This window comes from Manihot esculenta, chromosome 6, assembly GCF_001659605.2.
Source record: "Manihot esculenta cultivar AM560-2 chromosome 6, M.esculenta_v8, whole genome shotgun sequence".
NCBI lineage: Eukaryota > Viridiplantae > Streptophyta > Magnoliopsida > Malpighiales > Euphorbiaceae > Manihot > Manihot esculenta.
This window is the reverse complement of record NC_035166.2, coordinates 3,069,895-3,081,643: the sequence shown is the minus strand read 5'-3', so window position 1 is coordinate 3,081,643 and position 11,749 is coordinate 3,069,895. Positions and strand designations below refer to the sequence as shown.

The following is an 11,749-nucleotide window of genomic DNA, read 5'->3' as shown; positions in this document are numbered from 1 at the left end:
AGAAAGAACATGTGTTAACAAAATTAATAGTTAAAAAAAAACTAACAAATTTGATTTCAGAAATACTAAGGACCAAATCATTTATTTAAATAAGCCTTATAAACTAATAATAAGGTTAAATTATGATTTTATCGTTAAAAACCAAGTTAACACATCATACAGAACAACTAGTTTTAAACTTTACGATAGATTTATATTCGACCTAATTTTTATTGTCGACATTCGATTAAAACCCACAATAACTTTTGGGGAATAGAATTTTGAGATGCATGACTTTCAAAAGTGTGACACGAGTCGTAAGTCTATCACAAAGTTCGTGATAAAAATTTCACAATTTATAAATTAATTTTATATTTTAATTATTTTTTAAATATTTTTATAATTTTATATGTTAAGATTTTTTATATATTATAAGTAGTTTTTCCTTAATTATTTAGAACTCACTTTTCAATCTTTCAAAACTTTCATAACACTTTTCGATTTCTAACCTCTTATTTCTGTTATATCGTTTTAGAACGTTATTAATTAAAATTCTTGTTAAAACTTTATTAATTAAAACTCTTAACATAATTTAATCGGTCTTTTATCAACATCCCATCAAATCAGAATCAAATTACAAACAATTTAAACTCATTTGCATAGTTTATAAAGGGATGTGAGATAAAAATTCTAATTGGAAAATATGTGCTTTTTTTTTTTAAATTTAAATGGTTTATTTATTTACCAAAAAATTATTTAATTTAGTTTTAGAATTATAAGAATTTATTTGACATTTTTTAAAATTTTGAATGATTTGTTTGGACCTATGAAAATTTTAGAGATTAACTTAAGGGCTTAAATAAGCATTCTGTTTAATTAAAATTTAGGTGAAAATTAATATAATATATTTATTAAAACTATATATAGAAAAATATTTTTTATAATAAAATTTTAATCTTGAAATTAGTTAAATTATACTAAAACTGATTTTTTTTTATATAAACAATTATGGAAGTATATTTTTCGATAGAATCAAATTATTATTTATAAAAATAACTGAAATCTATAAATGAATAATGTAAAAATTAATCAATATTCTTTTTATTTTTTTAGCCTTACATTAATTATAACAATTAATTAAAGGATAAAATTATAAAAAAAATAGTTAATACTTTTATAATAAATTACGTAATTATTTTTATTAATTTATAATTTTTTAGTAAATAATTGAATTATAAATTTAAACTATAATGATATGATTGTGGATAGAAATTAGGGTTGTGGGGCTTGATTGTCCCTTTTAACGTAGTTTGAGATTTATCCTTTTTGTAGCTTTGTTGAAAATTTGTATGGAAAATTGCAAACCAAATCATTGAACTCTAAAAGAATTGAACACACTTTCATTTCTCAAAGAAATTGACCTCTCTCTCTCTCTCTCATTTTATCCATAAAGAGATACTTTTCTTCCCATTAGAGAAACCATGCATTTTCACTTTTACATATATTCACATGCATCATGCATTCATGATTTGGGCACCCACAATAATACCATTATTTTTCAAAAATTTATAATTTAATTCTGAAAAAATTTATTAATTAATCTCTCAATTTTAAATAATATATTAATTAGTCACTCTATTAATTTTAATCGATAAATATTATAAAAACTATCGATAAGGATGGACTAAGTAGAAAGCTTTTTATAAATTTGAGAGACTAAATAATAAATAATTTAAAATTAACAAAAAAGTTAATTTGATAAATGACTAATTAGACTCGATCAATAGTTTTAATCAATATCGTTTGATTATGACAATACAAGAGAAAAAATAGATTAAAAATTGAAAAGTCTTATTGAAATTTTTTAAAAATTGAAAAGCGAATTTCTGATAGTTAAGAAATACTATTTATAATAAAAAAAATTTAATATACAAAATTATAAAAATATCTAAAAAATAATTAAAATGTAAAATTAACTTTGTAAAATTTTCATATTAAATTTTGTGACAGGTATATGGCACTTATTATATTTTTAAAAGTTGTGCGTCTCGAAATTTTTTTAAATTTTATGACAGGTATGCGGTCCTTATTATACTTTTAAAAATCGTGCATCTCGAAATTCTGTTTCTGAAAAGTTATCGTAAATTTCGATCGGACATTAACAGTTAAAATTAGATCCGATCTAAATTTATCGTAAAATTTAAAATTAATTGTTGCTTATTATAATTAATTAATATTTTTTAAAATATTATAAATATTTTAATATATTTTTTAAATTTAATTAAATAATATATTTTTTTAATTTTTAAATAATAAATTTGCCCGTTTAAAACCCACTAACTCGATTAATATGAATTTATAATGGATAATGCATTAAAATAATAAATTATTTTTTCTAAATTTTAAAGGGTTGATATTTAATACTCCAATTTAAGACTTTTAATAATAATAATAATAATAAATTCTTGTACCATCTCAACGCTAGTGATATCATTATTTCTTTGGGAGAAAGGCCAATTGATTATCCATCAATTAAGCTTATCATTGTCCAATGCAAAAAGCATGAGTACTCATTATTTTCACACTATAGATATAATTACTCATTTACCCATCAATAAATGCAATATTCTATTTATAAATTTTAAATGCGTCAAACCAATATGAACAAATGAGATTTTTCTACATTATTTAAAGAGAAATTTTTTTTTTAAAAAAAAATAATTTATTTTATTTTTAATTATAATTTAAAAAATAAAAAATATTAATAAATTTATATACAATTATATAAATAAAATTTTAAAGTTCAAAAAATAATTCTCTTTAAAAATTTAATTTCTTTTCCTATATGACCAAAAATAAAAAATCGTCTTATATCAGTAAATGTGAAACTTTAAGCATGAAAAGATGTAAACGACAAGAGCATTAAGACAGAACGACATGAGTTATGATTATGATAGGTTAATGTATTAACACTTTTACCACCAATCAAATCATGTTATTGGCTCCTCAAGTATAAGACTAATTTTTCTCACGAATTTTATAAATTATTTAAAATTATTTTTGATATTTTCTTAATTTAATTTATTTACTTTAATATTATTAATATAAAAAAATAAAATAAACAAAAATTATAAAACAAAGTAAATGCACATCATTTATTTTCCCATTAATTTTATTTTATTTAATTTTTAACTTTTAAATCGTAAAATAATTTAAAAAATAAAGTTAAATTACGGCTTTGGCAAGAAAACAAAAAAGAATTTTGTAAGGGAGGACACATATTTATTCAACTTTACTCACAAACCATGTTGGGATGCTTTGTTATTAAGTACTTTTTTGACCGTTGATTCAAAAGGTTTCTGATAATCGAAGTAATCAAAAGAGTATTAGGATGTAGCATTTTATTAATTATATTTAATAAAATTATAATTTTAATCGTATTTTTTATTTACCATAAAAAAATAATTAAACCGTTATTATATATTTAAAGGCAAAGTCAGATATAACGATTTTTAAAATATTACGGTTGATTCATGATATTACGGTTAAAATATATAAGCAAATAATTTACTACTGCTATCTTAAATATATTTTTATATATTTTTATAGTATTTATCAACCATTTGAAATATTTATTATTAAATTATTGATTATTTATGATAAATATTTAGTAATTATTTTTTATTAATTGATTTTTTTATTAAAAAATAAATTAATGTTCTTTTTTAATTTTTGAATATGCTTTTGAAATACTTTAATCAAAGCATACTTTAGCAAAATTTCTTTTGGCTACTTTTAATGCAATAACAGCTTGGGAAAAATAACCTTTGATCCATCTTTTATGTCCTTGTGGTGTATGCTATCCTTGGAAACCACGCTATTCAAATTCTTCCAAAACTTAGATCTTTTCCTCCCATTTTCAATTCATTGTGCTATTTATTTGTTTCTCATTTTCTATTTCTTATTAAGTAAAATTTGATTTTAAAACCGACTCGATTTATAATTTGATCATGATAAATAGATTTGAATCGATCAAAATCGATTGTATTTTAATTTTTTTATATAATTTAAAGTATAAATTTATATAAATGTTGAATTTTTATTATCTAATCAATCTCTTAAAATTTTTTGTGTGTGTGAAGAAAAAGTGAGAGAATAAAAATGGGTAAAGATAGGAAACATGATTAGGTGGAAGAAAGAAATTGCAATTAAAAAGAAAATAACTTATAGTAGTAAGAAACAAAAATAACAAAAAATTAATTATTTAACTTTGCTTCATTTGGTAAAGAAAAAGGAAAAAAAAAAAAAAAAAAAACTAAGTGGGTTGTTGGAAATGTGATGGAATTAAGACAAAAAGCTATTGCAGAATGCAGGAAGGAAAGAAAGAGAGAGAGAGAGGAAAAAAGAGATAATAATGCTTTGTAGGAGAGCAGACAGAGGGTTGCTTTTTGAGTACTTGGGGAATAAAATGCTGTCTCCCTACGAGGATTGGCGTGAAGAGAGAACACAGAAGAAAGAAAGAGAGAGAAAGGGAGAGAAGAGTCCTTTCCTTTCCTTTCTTTTCTTTCCTTTTCTTTTCTTTGTTTTTCTATATCAGAAAGAACAAACAAAACCTTGTGTTGTGTATAATTTACATACAAACAAAAAATAATTATTACTGTGAGAAAGTGAAAGGAGAATGAAAAATAAAAAGAAAAAACAAAGAAAAATTCTAATTTCCTTTCTCATCACCCAACACAGTCTGGCTTCTTTCTACTTTTCTTTTCTTTTCTCTTTACTGCTTTTCTTGAATTTCTGCTGGCTTTGTCTGTCCATTCAAAGAGGGCTGACGTGGAAAAAAGAGAAACTCTCTCTCCCTACCTCAAGTAAAATTTGAATTTGTGGGTCCATAAATAAACACGAAACTATATAAATATTTAATCCAATTTTAAACCAATACAATTCATTTAACTAGATCATTAGCTCGATCGTTGGATCGTTGGTCTGATCATCTGGTGATATTACATCGATCAAATCTTGATCATACCATAATATTAGATCGGTCACTAAATCAGTCGCTCCATATTGTTAGATTATCAAATCGGTCACTAAATCAGTTACTCCATATCGTTAGATTATAGAATCGTTCACCAAATTCTCAAATCATATTATTTAATCGTTTACGTTAATCACTAAATCAATCGCTCCATATCATAAGATTATCGAATCATTTATCAAATCATCGGATTATATCGTTTGATCGCTGCCAGATTGCTAGGTCATTAAATCATCAATTAACATGTACTTATTTATATTTTATTGTTAATCGATAAATCGTCGGATCATGATAATGTCATTCTTTTTATGATTTATCAAAATTTAAATTTAATATATTCAGAAAAATGAATGGTTTAATTTTTGCATGTTAAGAGTAAAAACTTGGTAATTTAATTTAAAAGGAAAAAGAATTTAAATATTAAGAAGGTAATTAATTAACCAAATCACAATTATCAATATATTTATTATTTGATTGAGATAATAAACACAAAAGGGTAAAAAAGAAAATAGGTAAATAAGGTAGATTGGAATCATCTTTTGCAGCTTTTGATGATCTTGGGACAAAATTTATCTGATAAGTCGATCATGCCATTCTTTTTTTTTTTTTTAATTATAATTTTTTTTTACCATTTAATTGCAAGTCCCAACAAAAAGAAATTAATTATTAAAAGTAACACTTTTTCTTTACCCTAATTATCACTAAAACAAAAATCAAGTGACATATTAGAGTAACACTTTTATAGTAACATTGAGTGATATAACTAAAAAGGTTGTGCAGAGCACTGCAGTTTCAAAAATGATTTTATATTAATAAAATAATAATATAAATTTATCAATTAAATTATTAAAATAAATTATTCATTATTTATCATTTATTTAAAATATTAATAATAAAATTATTAATTAATTAGCTATGAAAATTTCAATTATTATATGTAATATTTTAAAATTTAAAAAATAGAGTTTAAAATATGAGAGTAAACTTAGTCGGAGAGAAAATGTTCGTTATTTTTATCTTTTTTTTTTTAATTTATTTGCTAGTGATGTCTAACTGCTTATATACTACGGTAACACATGTTTCTGTCACTCGAATCCGTACGTACGAATACAACTGCGAAATGACTGGATCTGTTATTCTTTTTCACGTCATGTTAGCAGACTGGATTACTTTTTGTTGAACTTGGGCTTGCGGTTAACCTGGATTGCCCCGCGTATCTGGATCAAAATTTGAAATGCTGGATCGATCGACAAAAAAAGATTTCATGAGTTTTAGATCACCGTTATTTTCTTGAAGCCGGGATAAATAAGGAAGGCTGTTATTGATATATATAAATGATATCAATTTGTTACTAAAAATTTTTGCATGCAGAGTAAAATTTACATACAAAATAAATAAAATTTATATTTTTATATTAGAATTTAAAAGAAAAATGGAAAAAGAAAAGGTAATGTGTATCAACTTCAACAAGTATAAAGAAGGTGTTCTGGTATCTAAAATTCTACTACATTTCTCTTAGAGCTAGCTTCACTTTCAGAGAATCTCACTTTATAGATATATATTTGATATTTCCATATCTGAGCTCATCAGCTAGGTGGTAATTTTCTGTTTGGTGTAATCACAGGAGAGGGAAGCTAACAAGCTTTTGATAACAAAGCTTGCTTCAGTGATCTACATCACTTTAAGGAAGAAGGAGCTTGGGGGTGGCGTTAGGGGGAGAGAGAGGATAAGGGAAGAAAGAAAGAGAGTCGAAGCTTTGATCCTGCAAGAACCAGTGGTGCTCAATCAAAGGGGGTGGTGCGGGGGGTGGGTCTTAGCCAAGTAATGCGCTCAGGAGCTTGTACGGTCCAGCAGACCCTCACCACAGAGGCTGCTTCAGTTTTGAAGCACTCTCTTAGCTTGGCGAGGAGGAGAGGCCATGCTCAGGTCACTCCTCTTCATGTAGCTGCTACGTTGCTAAGCTCAAGAGCTAGTCTTTTGAAAAGGGCTTGTCTCAAATCTCAACCTCATCAATCTTCTCATCCTCTTCAATGCAGAGCTCTTGAGCTTTGCTTTAATGTCGCACTCAACAGGCTACCAACTACTCCTGGTCCTTTACTTCATGGCCAGCCTTCTCTTTCCAATGCTTTGATTGCTGCACTCAAACGAGCTCAAGCTCATCAGAGAAGAGGCTGCATCGAGCAACAGCAACAACAGCCTCTCTTAACAATCAAGGTTGAGTTAGAACAGCTTATAATCTCTATATTAGATGATCCTAGCGTTAGTAGGGTTATGAGAGAAGCTGGGTTCTCTAGTACTGCTGTGAAGAACAATATTGAGGATTCTTCAGCTTCTTCTGTGTTTCAGTGTTACACCGCCGCAGGCGGTGGTGGTGGTGTTTTCTCTTCACCTTGTTCTCCTTCTCCTGGTGAAACTCAGAGAGAGATCATCAACCCTACAACTTTCTGGCAAACCCATTTCTTAACTTACTCTTCTGAGAAAAACCCACTTCTATTTTCTCCTCAAAAGAAGCTCTCAAGCCATTATTTCACAGATTTAGCTTCTGTGAAGGAAGATATTAAGTTGGTTTTGGAGATTTTCTTGAGAAAGAAGAGAAAGAATACTGTGATAGTTGGTGACTGTGTGTCTATAACAGAAGGACTTGTTGGAGAACTGATGGGAAGAGTAGAGAGAGGAGATGTTCCAGTGGAGTTGAAACAAATTCAGTTTGTTAAATTTCAATTTGCTCCAGTTTCTTTGAGGTTCATGAAGAAAGAAGATGTTGAAATGAATATTTCTCAGCTGAAACGGAAAGTGGAATCTGCTGGTGATTGTGGAGCCATAATCTACACAGGAGACCTGAAATGGACAGTTGAAGAAACTGCAATGAATGGAGAGGATTCAGCAGCAACTGGTGGTTATAGTCCAGCTGATCATCTAGTGGTGGAGATAGGAAGGTTGATCTCTGATTATAGCAACTCAAACAGAAAGGTATGGTTAATGGCTACTGCAAGTTATCAAACATATATGAGATGCCAGATGAGGCAACCTCCTCTTGAGATTCAATGGGCATTTCAAGCTGTTTCAGTTCCCTCTGGTGGACTTGGTCTCAGCCTCCATGCTTCCAGGTAAATCATCAACTCTCTCTTCTTTCTTTCTTTTTTTTTTTTCTTAAAATTGTAACCTAGAAAAAATTACTAATAGGTCCCTAATTTCAAAAAATATATTAAAATATCTCTTAAATTTAAAAAATTTTACTAATTAGTCCTTCTATTTCACTTTTAATCTCTGTAATATGAATTTTTTTATACTATAAAAATTAAATAGTAATTTTTTTTTTGTAGTAATGTAAGGTGTGTGCATAGATTAATTTGCAGAGACACATGGCATGAATATATTCTGTATTCTCCATTGATGGTGATCCATTAAACTGAAGGATGAAGTTTTTTTTCATTTTGGATTGTAGTTTGGTGTTATTTGAGTGACTTTATGGTCTGAATGAGACCAAAACAACTGTGAAAGAGTGTGGTTGGGTGAGACAGAATAAATCACTTCACTGTCCTTGCATGTATATGCTTTTGCATTGTTTTGGTGTCAGAATTTATCAGCTGCATATTGCAGATTTTGTAATAAAACAAGACTGCAAACAAAAATAATTGGAAATCCATGGTAATGAGTTCTATATTCTTCTCCTCCTCTTCCTCCATCTCTGAAAAATATGAAAAATTTATTAATTAATTTTTAATTTTAAAATATTATTAATTAATCATTTAATTTTCTGTTAAATATTTTATTATTTAACTTTTATAATTTTAAAAAATTTATTAATTGATCTTTATTTATAGAGGGTAAGAATTGCATGAGACCCTTTTCTTTTTCTTTTTTTTTTTGCCTGTCAAACTCAGATTTAACTATACACTGTAACTGAAACATGAAACCATTCACTATTTTTGCAGACTCTTCTACTTTAATCACAAAAATGCTTTAATTTTTCTCTCAAATGCTTTATTTTTTCTTTTTCCAATTTTTTTTTAAACTTTATATTTACTAACAAACTAATCAATTTTTCTTTGCAGTATCAATGAATCAAGGGTGACCTTCTCCCAAAATCCATCTCAGTTACTGGAAACAAAACCTTTCATTACCAATGCAAAGGATGAAGAAGATAAGCTAACTTGCTGTGCAGAATGCTTCTCCAGTTATGAAAAAGAAGCTCAACTCTTAAAACCAGGCCACCAGAAAAATTTGCCTTCTTGGCTTCATCCACAAACCACCAATGCCAATCAAAAGGTAACCCACTTGGATTTTCACCAAGAAGTTCAAGTTTCCAACATTATTTCAGGATATTATACAGTAATTTGAATTTTTCAGGATGAATTAGCTGAGTTGAGAAGAAAATGGAACAGAATCTGCCAAGGTCTGAATCACCAAGTCAGGCATATGCAAAGCCATTTAGGATCATATTCATATGCTTCTTCATATCCTTGGTGGTCAAATCAAAACAATATCGTCCCAGATTCAAATTCAATCTCCTTCAGAGATTCAATTGTGAAGCCTAATCAGATTTCCAGTTTTGTGCCCAAATTCAGAAGGCAACAATCATGCACGATTGATTTCAACTTTGGTAGTGAAACCCAGAAGCAGATTCAGTCAGGGGAACCAAATTTGGATTCTCTCAAGAACACTGAGGGTAAGGAAGTTAAGATCACACTTGCTCTTGGAAATTCTTTTTGCTCTGATGTTGGAGAAAGGGATAAAGAGAGGAATGATTTGTTTAAGTTGCTGCAAGAGAATGTGCCTTGGCAATCTGAAGCAATTCATTCTATTGTAGAAGCTTTGATTGAGTCCAAATCAACAGGCAAAGGGACTTGGCTGCTTATTCAAGGCAATGATACTCTAGGAAAAAGAAGATTGGCCCTTGCAATTGCAGAGTCTGTTTTGGGATCTGTTGATTTGCTACTCAGCATGAACATGAGGAAAAAGGAGAATAATGAAGACTCATGTTTTTCAGAGAAAATTGAAAAAGGTTTAAGAAATCAAGAGAAGATTGTTGCTTTGGTGGAAGATGTTGATTTTGCTGATACCCAGTTGATGAAACTCCTTGCTGATGGATTTGAAACTGGAAAATTTGGAGAATCAGGGAAAATTAGCCAATCAGTGTTCATTTTGACAACAGGTGGCAATTTCATGAGCTTGGAAGATGGGAAGATGGATCAAGATTCTGTCATCAGGATGACTATGGAAGTGAAGGAAAAAGCTCAAACCAACAACATGGGTTGTAAGAGAAAAGCTGAGTGGGACATTTCAAACAACACCAAGACTTCAAGAATCAATGAAAACAAAGATGTTGAAAATGGAAACATGAAAAAGGACTTCTCAAGGCAATCAAGCTTCAACACACTTGATCTCAACATCAAGGCAAATGAAGAAGATGAAAGTGAAGAGAAACAAGGGGAATATTATAGCCCGATTTCGAGCGATTTAACTCGTGAGACGATCTCTGATCTAGTTACTCAACATGGGTTTCTCGATTCAATAAAGAACAGGTATGTTTTTGATAGAAATCAAGCTCAGGAAAAAGAGATGACAAAGTCTTTATCATCCAGGATGAAAAGGGCTATGGAGGAAATATTTGGGGATCAAAATGTAAATGGTTTTAGCATTGAAGAGAAGATATTAGAAGAGATAGTAGATGGATATGGTTGTTTTGTTAACAGTTTGCTTGAAAGATGGATGAAAGAAATCTTTCAATCAACTTTGCAAAGAGTTAAAATTGGGGAGAAAAAGAGTTTGGGAATTAGGGTTTGTTTTGAAGGGAGAAGTGAGAGAAATTTGGAGGATGGGTTCATGGGAACATGTCTTCCAAAGAAAATCCAAGTTTCTTTCATGGACTAACTAAAGTTTAAATCTTTTTTCTTTTGTAAAATCTTTTACCACAAACAATCTCCTTTGTGTAACTGCTAATTTTCATAATAGGTTGTGTTTTGGTTTCCATGTTTTAGTCTATCTCATTCTGGTCCACTGCCTTTATTGCATGAAATTGGAGCCTTTCTTTAAGAAAATTTTTTTTTTCTTAAAAAAAAAGGAAGGAATAAATCATCATTTTATATATAATTTTTATCTTTTAAAAATAAAAATTCATTTAAGTTCAAAAAATTATTCTTGTTTTGTTTCAAAATATAAAAATTAATAAATTAAATTTTTATAAAAAAATAAATGCACTAATAACTTGACTAAAATTTAAATTTATTTAAACAGGATTTATCAGTTTCGCTAGTTCTACTTACTCGATTGTGAACTAAATTACGTTTTAATGGACTATTTTAATAGATTTTGAACTTAATTCTTCTATAAAACTCGACTGTATTCTGGATATTTGTAATCTAACTGTCATAAAAAAAAGAAATAGTTAAAAGATTCGTAAATAATTTCATCTACGACTGAAATTATAAAAAAAAAATTATAATTTTTTATTATAAGCAGCTGATAATGGCAAAGGTTCATCAAATCCATTCATAATGAGTAATTAATTAATGAATTAAGCATAATGTGTTAATTATTAAGTAAAGGTGAGAGGGAAAGAAGAGAAAAAGTAGGCATTGTTGGGTAAGTAATGATGAGTAATTTGACAAATTGACATTCCAAGATTTTAAATAATAGCAATATGGCAAAAACTATAATATCCAATTATCATATTTTAATAAGTGGATGATTTCTGTGGAGAAGATGTAGAATTGTAAAAATAAATAAATAAAT

General features: G+C 28.1%; 1 protein-coding gene across 1 annotated transcript; it reads left to right on the top strand.

The window, feature by feature from the left end:
• Window positions 1–6,514: 6,514 nt before the first annotated feature.
• LOC110618200 (protein SMAX1-LIKE 4) lies at window positions 6,515–10,985 on the top strand. Its single transcript, XM_021761302.2, has 3 exons — window positions 6,515–8,121; window positions 9,070–9,283; window positions 9,365–10,985. The coding sequence occupies exons 1-3, from the start codon at window positions 6,839–6,841 to the stop codon at window positions 10,886–10,888; spliced, it is 3,021 nt and encodes a 1,006-aa protein (XP_021616994.1). The 5' UTR covers window positions 6,515–6,838; the 3' UTR covers window positions 10,889–10,985.
• The last annotated feature ends 764 nt before the right edge of the window (window positions 10,986–11,749 follow it).

Coding starts and splice junctions, on each gene's coding strand:
- LOC110618200 (XM_021761302.2), top strand. CDS start 6,839: ATGCGCTCAGGAGCTTGTACGGTCCAGCAGACCCTCACCACAGAGGCT. Junction 8,122..9,069: donor CTCAGCCTCCATGCTTCCAG/GTAAATCATCAA, acceptor TTTTCTTTGCAG/TATCAATGAATCAAGGGTGA. Junction 9,284..9,364: donor CCACCAATGCCAATCAAAAG/GTAACCCACTTG, acceptor TGAATTTTTCAG/GATGAATTAGCTGAGTTGAG.